We start from the raw sequence: 16,338 nt of genomic DNA, 5'->3' as shown, positions 1-16,338 counted from the left end.
TGTCCTCTCCAAAGCACTGAAAGTGAGACAATGGAAATAGTTCTGACCCTATTCTCCAGAGAAGAAAGTTTGAGAGAATCTCATTCCAGTGGAAGGAGGACAAGAAGTGGAAAAAACCACCAAGAATATTAGATAATCACAAAGTAATTTCTACTCTGTACTAGAATTACAGATTTAGAACTCAAGAAACCTAAGAGATCCAGGTGTGACAGACCTGGGCTCTGACACTCTCTGGTCCTCTGACCCTGGGCATCTCTATAGTTTCACCTCTCCAGGCTATAATTTCCTCATCTGTACACTGGAAACAAGACCTAGCACAAAGAAGCGTTGTGAGCAGAGAACTTTGTTTTTTACTTTGGCCTAGGTTTCATCCGGGTAGAAAATCTGAGTTAGGCACTCCCTAGACACTATGGAATGGCAGGCTCTCTGCAACTCAATTGTCTTAGAGCCACTGAGGGAGGAGCACAAGGAGGGGCATGAGAAGGTCAGTGACTCCCCCAGGGTCACATGACCATGATCACAGAGGCAGGGCTTCAGTTCAAGTATTCTTAGTCTTTCAAATGAATTTGATTATTACTATCATCATCTAATCCAATCCCTTTTTACAGAGAAGGGAACTGAAGCCCAAGGAGAGAATATGACTTCCCAAGGTCATGCTGGGTTCAAACCTAGAGGCAGAGATGAGGCCAGAAGCTTGATGAGGGTCCTGACCCCTCGTCTAGGGAGCCACTCCTGCCTTACAGTTTCCCCGTAACAGATTTACCTTCCTAACTGCATCCTATTCCTATGAATGGGTTAACCTGCCATTATTCTGGCGTTGTTGGGGAATGAGGTATTCCACATAACTGGATTTTCAGATAACTAAAATTTTCTCCTTTTATGTGTCAAGATTTTTTTTTAATTTTAGCTCACTCTGCCACCCCAAAAGAACAATTTTTCTTGAATTTATTACACGTCTCTGCCTTCTCACACCCAACACAATGAAAATGATTGACCTTTTCTTAGGGGTTCCTGGTTATCACTACAATCATTAGTTATTGTTTTGGGCCTTAACAAAGTAATGTCTTTGCAGACCTTGCATTGAACCTTGCTGGGTTTTTTGTCCCTATGCTTAATGATCCCAGAAAGCCAGGTTTTACAGTTCTGCCTATCATTCTTCTGACTTCTCTCTCCTGCTCTCAGGATGTCTTCAATGCTTCCAATCTGCTACCTTATTTTACACACAATTCTAGATTTAGGGACACAATGCTGGTTCTGCACCTCACCTATGGAGTAAAGTGGTGCTCCTTTTGAAAGGCAGCCAGGCAGTGTGAAAAGAAAAGTTCAGAAAAGACCAGCTGGATGCAGTCACCTCCAGGCAACTGAAGCCTCTCACAGAAATGACTCAACCTCACAACGCAGTAATTAGTTAGCTCACATTTATATAGTATTTGAAAAGCACAAAGTGCTTTACATGTATTATCTATAAGCCATCTGAAAGACCATGTCATTTTCTGTCATTGTATTCCCAGCACTAGATCCTGGGTCTGAACAGCATAGGTGCATAAGATTTGTTGGATGGAAATAAATTTCATTGATACTACCCACAATCCTGGGAGGTGCTTGTATGAAGACTATTATCCCCACTTTATAGATGAAGAAATTGAGGCAAGAAAGGCTATGTGACTTGCCCAAGGTCACACTGACAGTACATAGCAAAAATGGGATTCAAAACTAAGTCTTCTCACTAACCCCATGCTTTTCACAAGCTTGTTGCCACCTCTAATACAGTAGGAAATAAATCATGTACTACATCTGACCCTGATCTTCCCAGGCTGAATACTGGGGTCTGTATAAAGACAGGTGCTAAGTGTAGAGACATGGATATAATGTGAGGAGCCCCTCAGACAGCACAGTACATGTCCCCTCTTTCACTGTCAGCCAGGGCCTCCCCACCCAAAAACAGAGACTATATCTTGGGGCAGCTGGAGTAGGGCCCTTCCAACATGGCAGAGCTACTTACAGTAACAGGTAGGTCTAGAGGATTAAGGAGCTTGTCCTGCCGGCAGAGAGCAGAAAGCAGAGAGAGAGGCAGACAGGAATTAGCTTTCAGCTTAGGAGCAAAACAAGTAATGGGAAGGAAGAGGTTAACACAGCAAAGCCATACAACAAGGACAGACACAGACAGATGCATTGACACCCCCAGTCCTCCAGTATGTCAAGGGGTTTGAATAGTCCCATGTGGATTTGGACTGGCACAATTATGAGAACGAATAATAACAACTTGGAATTTGGATAGAACTTGAACCTAATTCCATCTAGTGCTTTTATATCTATTATTTAATTCCATCCTCATTAACAGCTCTGTGACAGGCAGGACAGATAAAATTACTTATGTCTTCATGTTACAGATGGGGAAACTGAGGCTCAAAGAGGGTTAGTTATTGGTAAGTCACCAAGGGAGCCTCAAGCAAACTCCCTGAAAGTCCTCTACTTCTGCCATTCCAAGAAAGACTCTAAGGTCCCCACTTTACTGTCCCAGGCCTTGAAATCTAGGGGCCTGATCCTATCCCATGTGTTGCTTCTTAGATAAATAATTTCTCTAGAAGAAGTATGGAGTCATACACAGTGCTAGAACGGAAGACCCAAACCCTAAATTTTATCTGGGGGAGTTGACCCCAGCCAGGGTATTGTGAGAGTCCCTCTTGTTCTCAAAAGAAGCTTCACACCCTCCTTTCCCCTTGACATGAAGATGTTCCTTAGAACTTGGAGCATAGATCAGGAACAAAGCAGGTAACTTACAGTTGGAAGACATTAGACATCATAGGGTCTAACTACCTCTCTCTTTTGACATATGAGGAAATGGGATCCAGAGAGTAACTTGCAGCTAAGTAACTTGCCTAAGGACACTCAGGCAGAGCCAGAATTCAAACCCAGCTCCTTTGACTCCAAATTCATTATTTTTCCATTACACCATGCTGTCCCAACATATGAAAGATGGAATGAATTTTGACTCTTTCCTTTGTAGGGGAAAATTCTTTTTTTTTTTTTTGCTTTTTGGAGGGCAATTGCGGTTAAGTGACTTGCCCAAAGTCACACGGCTGGTCTTTGTGTTAAGTGTCTGAGGCCAGATCCGAACCCAGGTCCTCCAGACTCCAAGGCCTGTGCTCTATTCACTGCGCCACCTAGCCACCCCCAGGAAAATTCTCTTAAGAGCCCATATGTTTCAGGTATGACAATAGCCACTGACTAAGGAGAGTGAAAAAACTATTTTAAAAAGGAAGCAAAATAAATTAAAATAAAAGGAAGCCACACACCTGTCTCTTGTCCTCAGGTGCCTTCAGGAAAAGTGCATTAATCAGCGCAATGGCATAAGTTTGGATCTCCTGATTAGAGCTGTGGGAGGATAGAAAACAGGGTGATTACCAGATTCTAAGGGGCAAGATGATATCTAGGTAAGGCTTTTAAAATCATTTTTACTTATTTCATTAAGTATTTCCCAAATACATGTAAAACTTTTTATCAATCTTTTTTTTTTAATTTTGAGTTCCAAATTTTCTCCCTTCCTCCCCTGTAACTCCTTGAGAAGGCAAGCAATTTGGTTTTGATTATACATGTGAAGTCATGCATACAAAACATTTCCATGTTAGTCATGTTGCAAAAGAAAACGCAAACAAAATAATAAAAAATAAAGAAAACTTAAAAAGAATGCTTCAGGGGGTGGAGTCAAGATGGCAGAGTAGAAGGAGGACGTCCCTGCCACTCCGGCTTCCACCTTCCCCAATCCATGTAAAAAGGGGACTCTAAACAAACTTTTGAGCTGCAGAACCCACAAAATGACAAAGAGAAGCTAACCTCCCGCTGAGGACAGCCCGGCAGGAATCGGCCAGCACAGTGCTCTGGGAGCCCAGCCCAGCTCCACTCCTAGGCTTTAGCCCCAGGGCTGGTCTGACCAGCCACAGGCTGGAGGGACTCCAGATCACCAGAAGCTGTGGCCATTTCCTGATTTATCAACACATAGATGTGAAGGACAAAGTGAGAGGTCAGTGCAGTCTGGACTTTGGGACCCAGTAAGTGGGAGTGCATGGCTTTTGCCCCCAGATGCAGGCACAGCCAGCGCCACATGGCAGCTTCAGCTCCTGGCCTGAAGAGTGTAGGGGGACCAAGCACCAGTCTGAGGGGTAATCGCTCTTGCTTTAACCTGCTTGGATCTCTATTGCAGTCTAGGGTGGAGGTCCTGAGGTGTGTGTCCAGCTTGCCAGAGCGTGTGGAGACCTCAGAGAGGGCACCCATCTAATACCTCCAGCAGCTGAGAAAACCCCAGCATTTGGGATGCAAGCTCCCCTGTCTGGTGGCAGAGTCCTACTGAAGCAAAAAGCCCAGAGGTCAGGGGTGGCCAGGTGGCTCAGCGAGTAAGAGCACTGGCCCCAGTGTCGGGATGACCTGGGGGATCAAATCCAGGCTCAGATACTTAGCACCACACCCAGAAATAACTGGCCATGTAACCTTGAGCAAGTTACTTAACCCCAATTGCTTATTAAAAAAAAAAAAGCCCAGGGGTCAAGTCACTGAGGGGCGACATGACCAGGCAAAGGAAACAAAGCAGACAGAAGATTCCAACATTAGACTCCTATTTTGGGGACAAAAAGGAGCAAAGCATGGAACAGGAGGAAGACAGTGAAGTCAGAAATCCTGCACCAAAAGCTTCAAAGGAAAATATGAGCTGGTTACAGGCCATAGAGGACCTTAAGAAGCAGATAAGAGAAGTGGAGGAAAAATTGGGAAGAGAAATGAGAACAATGCAAGAAAATTACGAAATGAGAGTCAACAGCCTGACTGAGGAAAATCACCCCTTAAAAAAATAGACTAACTCAAATGGCAAAAGAGGCTCAAAAAGGCAATGAGGAGAAGAATGCCTTAAAAAGCCAAATTAGCCAGATGGAAAAAGAATCTCAAAAGCTCAATGAGGAGAATCATTGCTTCAGAATTAGATTGGAGCAAATGGAAGCTAATGACTTTATGAGAAATCAAGATGCTGTTAAACAGATCCAAACAAATGAAAGAATAGAAGGAAATGTGAAATATCTCATGGGAAAAACCACTGACCTGGAAAATAGATCCAGGAGAGAGAATTTAAAAATTATTGGACTACCTGAAAGCCATGACCAAAGTAAGAACCTAGAAATCATCCTCCAGGAAGTTCTCAAAGAAAACTGCCCTGATGTTTTAGAACCAGAGGGCAAAATAGAGGTTGAAAGAATCCACCGATCACCCCCTGAAAAAGATCCCAAAAAGAAAACTCCTAGGGATATTATAGCCAGGTTCCAGAATTCCCAGATTAAGGAGAGAATATTACAAGCAGCCAGGAAGAAACCATTTGAATATTGTGGAAACACAATCAGGATAACCCAGGATCTGGTAGCTTCTACACTGAGGGATCGAAGAGCTTGGAATATGATATTCCGGAGGTCAAAGGAGCTGGGATTAAAACCAAGAGTCACCTACTCAGCAAGACTGAGTATCATGTTTCAGGGGAAAATATGGTCATTCAGTAGAATACAGGACTTTCAAGCATACTTGCTGAAAAAAACAAGACTTGAATAGAAAATTTGACATTCAGATACAAGAAGCAAGAGAAGCATGAGAAAGTAAACAGGGAAAAGAAATCATAAGGAACTTATCAAAGTTGAACTATTAACATTCCTACATGGAAAAACAATAATTGTAACTTGTGAAACTTTTCTCAGTAGTTGAAGGGAATAGAAATATATATATATATGTCTATATATGAGGGTATATGGGCATATGAACACATATGTGAATGTATGTATATACGTTTACAGGTATACATAGAGGGCACAGGACCAATTTAACAGATATGATACCCAATTTAACAGGGATGATACTTAAAAGGTGAAATTAAGAGGTGAGAGAGGAATATAATGAGAAGAGATGGGGAGAGACAGAATGGGGTAAACTATCTCATATAGAAGAGGCAAGGAAAAATGTTTACAATGGAGGGGAAGAATAGGAAGGCAAAAGGGAATGGGTCAACCTTATTCCCATTGAATTTGGCTTGAGGAGGGAATAGGGTATCTCACCCTCCAGGAGAGTAGGGGGGAAGGAGATGAGAGGGGGGATGATGGAAGGGAGGGCAGGCTGGGGGGTAGGGAAGTTGGAAGCACCCACTTTTGAAAAGGGATGGGATCAAAGTAAAGAATAGAACAAGTGGGAGGTGGGATAGGAGGGAGGGAAATATAGTCAGTCTTTTACAATATATCTACTATGTTATTGTTTTGCATTAGCCATACATGTACAACCTATGCTGAACTGCTTATCTTCCCTGGAAGGGTGGGTGATAAGGGAGGAAGGGAATGAATCTGGAATTCAAAGTTTTAAAATCAAATACTCAAATATACATATATATGTATCTATAAATATATATATTATTATTAATACTATTTTACATGTAATTGGGAAATAAGATATACAGGCACTGGGGCACAGAGATCCACTGGAAAAGTCGAAAGGGGTATGGGAGAAAATATGGGAGAGAGCAGATTGGAGGGGATATCCTGTGGGACTGCTATTTTGGGGCGGTGGGTAGGGGAAAAACAGGGAGAAAATGTGTAACTCAAAATATGGCAGAAATGAATGATGTAAATAGGAAGTTAATAAAGCATTTGAAAAATAAAAAAAAGTGTTTCAATCTGCATTCAGAGTTTATCCGTTCTCACTTTGGAAGTAGACAACATTTTTCATCACGGGTCTTTTGGAATTGTCTTGGGTCACTGTCTTGGATCATTGTCTTGATCAGAATAACTAAGTTTTTCACAGTTGATCATCATTACAATATTGCTGTTACTGTTACCATTCTCCTAGTTCTGCTCACTGCACTTTGCATCAGTTCATTTAAGTATTTCCAGTTTTTCTGAAACTATACTGCTTGTCATTTCTTATAGCACAACAGTATTCCATCACAATCATATTCCCCAATTGATGGGAGGTTAAGAAGATGGAAAGGAAAAATAAAAGTTTCTTAATTGAAAACAATTTGATTTTTTTGCTGTTTTTGGAGGGGGGAACAGAGTAAATGGGGTTAAGTGACTTGTCCAAGGTCATACAGCTAGTAAGTGTTAAATATCTGAGGCCAAATTTGAACTCAGGTCCTCCTGACTCCAGGGCCAATGCTCTATTCACTGTGCACCTAGCCACGCCCAAAACAATTTGATTTTAAAAAGGATTAGCAGTTAACATTGACTGATTTAGCTATTCTGGTTTCTACCATCATTAATCAGGCTGCCCAGGGCGGCCAGGTGGCTCAGCGAGTCAGAGCGGTTCCAGTGTTGGGACGACCTGGAGATCGAATCCTGGGCTCAGACACTCAGCACCACACCCAGAAATAACTGGCCGCGTAACCTTGAGCAAGTTACTTAACCCCAATTGCTTAAAAAAAAAAAATCAGGCTGCTGGTCTAGTCTCACTTTACAGAAGAAACAAAATGCAGAAAGCTAAAATGAGTAATGAAGTGCGAGGCTATAAGAGTTATAATTTGTATTTGTATAGCACTTCATAATTTAAAGAATACTTTCCTCTTGAGCCTGTTCAGTAGGTAGTGCAAGGATTATCTCCATTTTATTGATGAAAAAATTAAGGCTCAGAGGGGCAGAGGGTCTTGTCCATAGTTATGTGGCCAGGACAGGGAATTTTGCCTCTAAGTTTAGTGTTCTTTCCACCACACCACACCTGCCTCAGAACACCTCAGGATGGATTTCCTGGTCTACTGCTTAACCCAATATATCTGCTTGCCTGTTTGCTCTGCAAATTCTGGGATAACAGGCAGAGACAGGAGCTACAAAGAGAATACAGCACAAGGCAAACTTTCCTTTTACTGGGAGTGGTGGATCAGAGCTAATTGAAAGTATAGTCAAGAAGGGCCCATACAATGCTGCCCATATCCTCTCAAGACTGCTTTATCAGGATCCCAGAAATACTGACTATGCCAGTGGGAATGCAGCAGGGGTCAGGAAGGAATCATTGATGGGTAAGTGTTGGTTTGCAGACAAGCTGCAAATGAAGAAAAGAGGAAGCAATAATGGTAGTGTTCCCAGGTGTTCACTTGTTTCATTTCCTGGGAAAAATATTTATAGAATGTAATAATAGTTACCACTTATATAGTGCTTTACAGAATTATCTCCTTTGAACATCATAACAGCCCTGATTATATATATTGCATCTATTATTCCTGTTTTATAGATGAAGAAACCAAGCCTCCAACACTTACTAGCTGTGTGAACTTGGGTAAGTCACTTAAAGACTGTCTGCCTCAGTTTCCTCAACTGTAAAATGTTGGTAATAATAGCACCTACTGCCTTGGGTTGTTGTAAGGATCAAATGACATAGTATTTGTAAAGGTCATAGCATAGTGCCTGGCCCACAGTAAGCACTGCATAAATGCTTGTTTCCTTCCTTCCTTCATAGGTGACTTGTAATACAAGAACTGGACTTAAACTTGGGTTCTCTAATTCTAATCTATTGCTCTCTTTACCCCAACACTTATCTGCTACATTAATCAGCCTGAACCCCAGTTTCCTCCTAGAACTGTTGTAAAGAAAACATTATATTATAAAGCATAAAGCACTAGACAAGTGGCAACTGAACCACAACTGTTTCTTGGCAGTAAGTCCCCTCAGGGAAAGTCCCGGGTGCACCAGCTTCCTCTCACCCCTAGCCTTTTGCATAGGACTGAGGGAAGGAGGTGGTGGTGGTGGTGCATGCACTGGGCAAACATTATTTTGAATGAACCAACAAGCCAGTAGCTTAAAGCTTTCCCAAAGGAGAGACAAGAATGAGAGACCTGAAAGCCAAGACAGGAAAAGGCAGTGTCTCTTACTCACACCTGGAGGTGAGAGATGAGTTGGCCCACGGTGATCTCCTCGGCTATTTTCTGGTACAGACTCTGGCTGTTCAGGACCATGCTCTCCAGGATGGCTAGCGATCGCTGCAGGATGGACACATCCACCATGGGCTGGCTCACATACCCAGCAATCTAAACCCAGAGAGAAAGAAGCACACTCATCCATAAGTTCAGAAGGCAGTATGCTGGGGGCACTGCTGACATCTGACAGGCTTATGAGGCTAGAACTCCAGAAACTGCTTCTTTCCTCCCAGACATCAGGGCTGCAGTCTAGGTATGGTGCTATCTGCATTATGGCCACATGGTTCAAACTGACAGACTTTCTCCAGATATGGATAATTGAGTCTCAGATAAACTACAAGATCTATCAAGCGAGCAAGCATGCTCTCTTCTCAACTATAACTCTCTAAGTGCAAAAGCTGAGGTTTCATAATAGTAGCCAAAGTATAAATAAGCAAGATAGATCAATTGGGGAAAGGACGTTGAAATGTGACATGAAGATTAAAGGCATCAATAAAAAAAATGAAAAGAAAGGTAAAGAAAGGGGAGTTTAGGGGCGGCTAGGTGGTACAGTGAATAGAGCATAGGCCCTGGAGTCAGGAGGACCTGAGTTCAAATCCAGCCTCAGACACTTAACACAAAAACTAGCCGTGTGACCTTGGGCAAGTCACTTAACCCCAATTGCCCTCCAAAAAAAAAAGAGAGTTTACATTACTGGAGGCTCATTTCACCCACTGAAACAGTGTAGCCTAAACACATTCTTTTTTAAGATTATCGTCCTTCTGTACCTCTATCACCCATACTATCTTCACAAAATCATGGAATCTTTTAAAAAAAATAATCAACAATCAATCAATAAACATCTACTAAGTGCCTATTATGTGCCTGGCATTGAGCTAAGCACTGGGGATATAAAAAAAGACAAAAGATAATCCTTTCCCTCAAGGAACTTACAATCTAACGAGGGAGACAACAAATATGTACAAACAAACTACATACAGGATAAATGGGAAATAATTAACAGAGGGAAGACACTAGAATTTAGTGGAGCTGGGGAAGGTTTCCAGTAAAAGATGGGATTTTAGTTGAGACCTAAAGGAAACCAAAGAGGTCAGTAAAAAAGACACTTCCTTCCATTTCTTTGTAGAGGTGAGAGATCCATGGGTTTGGAACCCTATGTATTTTTAGATGTTTTAGATATATTGACGGGTTTCACTGCTTTTTCCTACTTTTTTTTCCTTAATAGTATTTTTTTCTAGTTATATGTAAAGACAGTTTTCAATATTCATTTTTGTAAAATTCTGAGTTCCAAATTTTTCTCCCTCTCCAAATACTCCCCAAAACAGCAATCAATCTGATATAGATTATACATGTACAATCAAAAATCATGGAATCTTAAGAACCGGAAGGAGTCCCAGAGATCATTACTAAATTCATTATCTCCTAATAGCCAATGCAAATATTCCCTCTACCAGTCCCTTAACCTCCCTAGGCCTCACTTGCCTCATCTGTAAAATAACGGGGCTAGAATAGATGACCCCATGGCTCCTCCCTGCTCTAGATCTATGATCTAATGAAGGTCCCAGCAAATTGGTCATCTAGCCTGTCTGAAAACTCCTAATGATGAAAGGCAGCCCATTTCCTTGTTGGGCAACTCTAACTGTTAATAAGTACTTGGGCTGAGAGAAGATCTGCCTCTCAGAAACTTCATTACATTGGTTTTAATTCTGTCCTCTAGGGCCAACAGACATTTCTGTCCTAGACAGTCCATCTTGTCGATGTCCCTCCTAAAACACAATGCCAGTATTAGGACCACGTCTACCTTCTCTGCTGCCATAGGCATATACACATGCACACAAGCACTGCATTCCCCCCAAAACAATCACAGAACACAAACATTTAAAACCATATTCACATTTTCAAGTTTCTGCTTTTCAATGAAAGCACTCCAGTGTCAACAGTCTCGATATTCCTTCCAAAATGTAGCTACCCCAAACTGAATACTATTCTTCAGGCCTGACTAAACCAAATTTGGTAAAAATGCTTTCTAAGTCCTAGTCAAATCATTGATAAAAACAGGCTGATACTCTTGGCCCTACCTGCCTTTATGGGTACCTTTCCTAGGCAGAAAGAACATCCTCTCACATCAGGAAACAATAAGCAGCAGATGGTAGGGGCTTAGAAGGTGATGGCACTGAGCAGGAGGGTCCTCACCTGCTTAATGAAGGTGATCGAAACCATGTCCCAGGAGACAATACCATGGTCCATGAGTTCCAGGAAGGCAGTCAGGGTGAATGCCAGCATCTCACTGTAACTGAGTAGTGTGAGAAACGTATACAAATGTTCAGAATAGGGAGCCAAAGCAGTAAGGTAAATTTTAAAATGTTTTATTGTTATCTTTTTTTACACCACAATCATTTATCATTTACCCTTACATCTTCCTCTCCCCAACCCTGACTCCTTTCTTCACCTTGCCCATTTTACAAATGAGAATAATAACATTTGTTTGGAGTATACCCCTTTGTGGGTGCCTTTCCTCCAACTTTTTGGCACCCTTTTGTGTACTGTCTTTCCTCATTAGAGAATAAATTCCTTGAGGCCAGGGACTGTCTTTCTTTTTGCTTGTTGCCTTTAAAATGTTACATAAATTAGTTATAACTACTTTGTCCAACTACCTTATTTTACAGATGAAGCAACTAAGGGTCAGAAAGAAGTGCAAATTACAGGATTTAGAAATGAAAGGGTTTAGTCTTTCCAGTGGCAAAGTGGTCAATGCAGATGAATAAACAGTTCTCAAAGGAAGAACTGAAAACTAAAAATAGCCAAATGAAAGACTGCTTCAAATAGCTAAGAGAATCAACTCTGAGGTTTCATTTTATAACCCTATAGATTAGCAAAGGTGACAAAATATAGGAGTAGTCAGTGTTGGGGAGGGAGTTGTGGAAAGACGGGTGCACTTTTACACTATTGGTAGATTTGTGAATTGGTCCAACCATTTTAGAAATTAATTTAAAGTTATGCTAAGAAACTCACTAAAATGCTCACATACTTTGATTTAGAGATTTCATCACTAGGTACATACTCCAAGGATGTCAAAGATAGAAAGGATTTATAAATAACAAAATGTTTAGAGGAGCATCTTTTGTAGCTGTAAAGAACTGGAAGTAAAATATGCCTTGGCTAAATTGAATGGCTAAATAAATTTTGGTACATGGATGTAATGGTACATTGCTAAATTGCAAAAACAAATATTAAGAATACAGAGAAGCAAGGAAATACATATGAACAGATGCAAAATGAAGTCAGCAAAACAATATACACAATGACTACAACAATGATGCAATACTAAACAAATATAATAAACAAGTTTGGCTCTGAAAATGAGAGGAGGAAACAGCCTCCGCCCCCGCCCCTCCCCCTTCACAAGGGGGGAAGAATACAAGTATGGAACCATGAGTAAACTGAAAGATGTGACTGACTGAAGGACTGGTTGGTTTAGCTGAGCTACCTTTTTACCTCCTTTGTGATTCTTTGTTACAAGAGATTGCTCTCTGGCAAGGAAATGGGAGGGATGTGTTTAGAAATGAAAGTGACATTAAACCAAGATGTCTAAACTTCTCCTAAAAGACCGAAATCATGGAGTTTAAACTCCACTTTATAGATGAGAAAACTAAGAGAAAAGGTGATAGAGTGAGTTACTGGTAGAGCTAGGAATAGAACCCTGGGCTCTTAGTTATTGAGTGTGAGAAGTAGCAAAGGATTAAGCTTCCACAGGACTGCAAAAATAGCTGAAATGAGGCTACTGATAAAAGTAAGGTTAGCAGACCAGACAACAACCTTGGGAAGAAGTTGGATTCCCAGTTCCCATAGCACTCCTAGATAATACCAAAAGTGAAATAACATAAATAAAAAGAAGCTGGCAAGAGCAGGTGGATTTGACCAATTAAAAGGCAGACAGAGGCCTTGGGACTCAGCAGGCCCAGATAAGGACATATCTAGGTTAAACTGGTGCGGGGGAGGGGGGGGAGTGTCAGTATTCTGGGGTTATTACTGTGCTTGCTTAATGAACCTCATGTATTATGTATATTATCTAACAGAATTAAAGCCTCATTAGTAATAATGTATGATAATGGGGAGGTGTACCCAGAAGAGAATGAACCAATCAATCCTCTGAAGGGAGTGTCTACACCAAATTAATGCATAAAACTTGCTTGGCTTTTGTATCTGGGCCTCTTTCCACAAGCAGGGCAAAGTCCACTTCTGGCCAGAAGTGATCAATTCCTTTGGATTTCTCCTGAATAGATTGCTTTTTATATCAGATTTTTGGCATCAAATGTGTTTTTGCTTTTCTAAGCTGGCATTTCCAACACAAGCCTGGTACTTTTTCCACTGCACACCACAAGTGTAGGGAACTCGTGACCAATGTGACTCCAAAGCCAAAGGGATACACAAGACAGAAGCCAAACCTTCCACAACCAGCAGATTGCAAGAGCTTGGTGATAACAATTACTGAGGCCTTGTTAGCCTCAAGGCTAACATGCCCAGGAATTCCCTTTCTGTAGCAAGGCATGAGAGAACCCCTCTAGGTAACAAAATTTAAAACATACACCCAGCCTAAGTGTTGAGCTTCGCTGCAATTTTCAGTGGGTGAACCATCAGCAGCATATCTGGGACTCTCAAATAAAACATTCCAATATTTCTCAGGACAGCCAAACCTTAAAGATTTCTGACCTTAACATCTGTAAGCTAAGGTCCCTAAAGCCTCCAAATGAAGGACATGAGCAGAGATTCCTGCTGATGACAATCTAGTATCCCATTCTCTAGCTTGTTCACATTGACACTGAGGAACTGTGAAGAAAGACACTGTACAGTGTTGGAAGAACACCTTAGACAGTTAGTGGCTAAGAGGTGCAGCATAGAGAGGGCAACAACCATGATGGAGAGAAAAGGATGGGGGTGTATATGAGTAAAAAGATGGCTGGACCAATGGATAATCCAGCAACATGGGTATAGGATGAAAGATTACAAGACCTTGTCCTCTACTTCTACCTCCTCTCTCAATTCTGTGTCCCAGCAAATTAACAGGTATGTCAAAGACTGATCTCTAATATCTCTGAATTCCTATAGCTGTGCTATCCAACTGACTCATAACCATATTTTTTCTCTCACACTTAATGAGATATGTGATGACATCAAATCACTTAACTCTGAACCTCAGTCATAAAATGAAGATAATACCTGACTCACAGAGTCATTGTGAGTAAAGTACTTTGTAAACTATGATGCACTATATTAATGTGAGCTGTTATTATTATTCTAATTTGGCTTTTCATATACATCTTATCTCCCCAACTAGACTGACTGTAGAACCTATGAATGTCTCATAATTCACTATACACAGTAGACATACCACAAATACTGGCTGGATGAACTAATGAATGATGATAAGAAAAAGTGTGATAAATTTTATCTCCATTTGAGGAAACTGAAACCCAGATAGCTTAAATGATTTGTCCAAAAGCACATACATAACTAGTCTCTGTCTCCAGTGTCTTTGTTACAGTACAGCACCTCCTCTTATCTCGGAAAGCCCTTAGGACAGGGTTTGTGACACACTTACTGGGACAGAAGCTTGGTGCCACTCTCCACCAGTCTTGTTAACACCATGATTCCCTCCATGTTGATGAATTCAGTGGCAAAGGTCACATCAGCAGAAAGTTTGGCCAATTCCTTCATAGCATCCAGCCGAGTCTCCATGTTAGATGACTGCGTCCTCTCCATAAGCTGGCGTGCAGCCCGGGACTACAAAAACAGAAAACAAGTGGCTTACCAGCCCTGCCAACTTCTTTCCTCATCCGCTCCTCATGGCAGGTCCCTGAGCTGGGGACAAATCTCAGGGGCCTCAAGCAATCCAGGCTAAAGCAGAATCATCTTTCCATTAATTCTGTTTGAGGCAGGTCAACAAATTTTATCAATGGCCTACTCTGTCTAAGGCCTAGGGATTACCAAGTTAAAACAACAGCACCAAGTTTAAACAACAGAAGAGTTGTTTCTCAAGGAGTTTACAATCTAATAAGGGGGATATGACAAGCACAAATAAGTATGGTACAAGGCAGAATGCAACAGGGACAAAGGAGAGGCCTAAGGAAAATGATGTAAGAAATTTGGGGAAGAAAAATAATCACTCCTAGATAGAAAAGCAAACAAAGCGGGGGCTCACTTTGAGAAGTGTTCTGTGATTTGATCTGTATTCTGGGAAGCCGTTGTCCAGGCCCCCCCCCCCCTGGCTTTGAAAAACCCAGATGCTGCTTTGGTATGGATGTAATGGTTGGACAGTTTGGAAACTGTCTACTTGATCTATTTCTGTCTTGATCATTCTGTCTGTATATTCTGAAGTTCGGGGTGCTGACCTTTTTCCCCTGAATGAGGTAAATGATACATGTTTGACTGATTAAAGTAAGCTTGTTAACCCATTTTGAGTTGCTTTCCTTTAACAAAGCAGATCTAAGAACCTGTGTGAGCAGCCACCCTGAGGACGCCGGGGTGCTTGCTGCTACAAAATGGCGTCAGGAACAGGATCTGCAGAGTAAAAGGAAAGTATGGGGGCTGGGATAATTGTTTGTTTCCCAGTTGTGGTAGCTGTGACTCTGTGGAGCCGTGGAGCAGGAGAGAAGAATGGCCTGCATGCAGACTTTGCTGAGCTGAGAGCAGGAATGGTGAGCTGCCTGCATCGGGACCTGGGCAGAAGCCAGGAGCTGCCGCCTGCGGGAGGAGGAGCCCAGGAGTTCAGAATTCAGCCACAGGAAAAGATAAGAACTGAGCAGCAAAGCAGGGGCACTGAATGTGTTTCCTGGCTGCATCCCACAGTTTGGGACCCTGGGGGAGAATGGACTTGTGACTATGGTGGGTGGGATGAAGTGCCTTGGATCCCCAGGGACCCCACTTTGTTGGTTTTGTTGCCCAGCCCCCTCTCTGTGCTTGGAGGCAGGGGCTGGAGCTGTGTGAGGGGAAGGATACCCCTCCCCCCTCCCCCAGAGAACTTTGTTTGAACTCTTGTTTTGAATTGAAGTGATAATGCTATCTATGTAATTTGTGTTTGTTTAAGGGCCAGTGGCCACTTTGGTAACTTTAGTTCTGTACTTTAAAAATGTGACCTAAGAAATGTTCAGAGCTAATTCAAAAGTAAATTGTCTATGCTATGGGCATGAAAGATCTTGGGGCCGAAAGTAATGGGAATGCAAATTTGGAAGATCTTCCCTGCCCCTAGGCTAAAGTGCACCAGAAGCCTGGGGAGGGAGGCTTGTTTTTCAGTAGATACTTTTTGATTGGGTCAATAAGGTTGTTACATTCTCTGAGCCAGAAGGCTATATAAGCCCTGATGTATAGCTTTGTTTTGGGGGCTCACTTTGAGAAGTGTTCTGTGATTTGATCTGTATTCTGGG

General features: G+C 41.9%; 1 protein-coding gene across 3 annotated transcripts in view; it reads right to left on the bottom strand.

Moving 5' to 3' along the window:
• ELMO2 (engulfment and cell motility 2) overlaps window positions 1-16,338 on the bottom strand; it is a 54,194-nt gene that overhangs the window by 18,572 nt on the left and 19,284 nt on the right. For 2 of the 3 annotated variants that reach the window (XM_069062717.1, XM_069062719.1), the window contains exons 6-10: window positions 14,517-14,698; window positions 11,111-11,210; window positions 8,877-9,028; window positions 3,297-3,375; window positions 2,003-2,038 (exon numbers count right to left, since the gene is read on the bottom strand). In XM_069062717.1, coding sequence (XP_068918818.1) covers window positions 2,003-2,038; window positions 3,297-3,375; window positions 8,877-9,028; window positions 11,111-11,210; window positions 14,517-14,698 — 549 coding nt within the window. The remainder of the gene's footprint in view (window positions 1-2,002; window positions 2,039-3,296; window positions 3,376-8,876; window positions 9,029-11,110; window positions 11,211-14,516; window positions 14,699-16,338) is intronic. The other variant, XM_069062718.1, reaches the window with a different exon arrangement.

The sequence above is a fragment of the Petaurus breviceps genome, unplaced genomic scaffold, assembly GCF_028583685.1.
Source record: "Petaurus breviceps papuanus isolate PSGF00001 unplaced genomic scaffold, PetGlider_PUasm1.0 90503, whole genome shotgun sequence".
Taxonomy (NCBI): domain Eukaryota; kingdom Metazoa; phylum Chordata; class Mammalia; order Diprotodontia; family Petauridae; genus Petaurus; species Petaurus breviceps.
The sequence above is the reverse complement of the archived record's forward strand: the minus strand, read 5'-3'. Positions and strand labels throughout refer to the sequence as shown.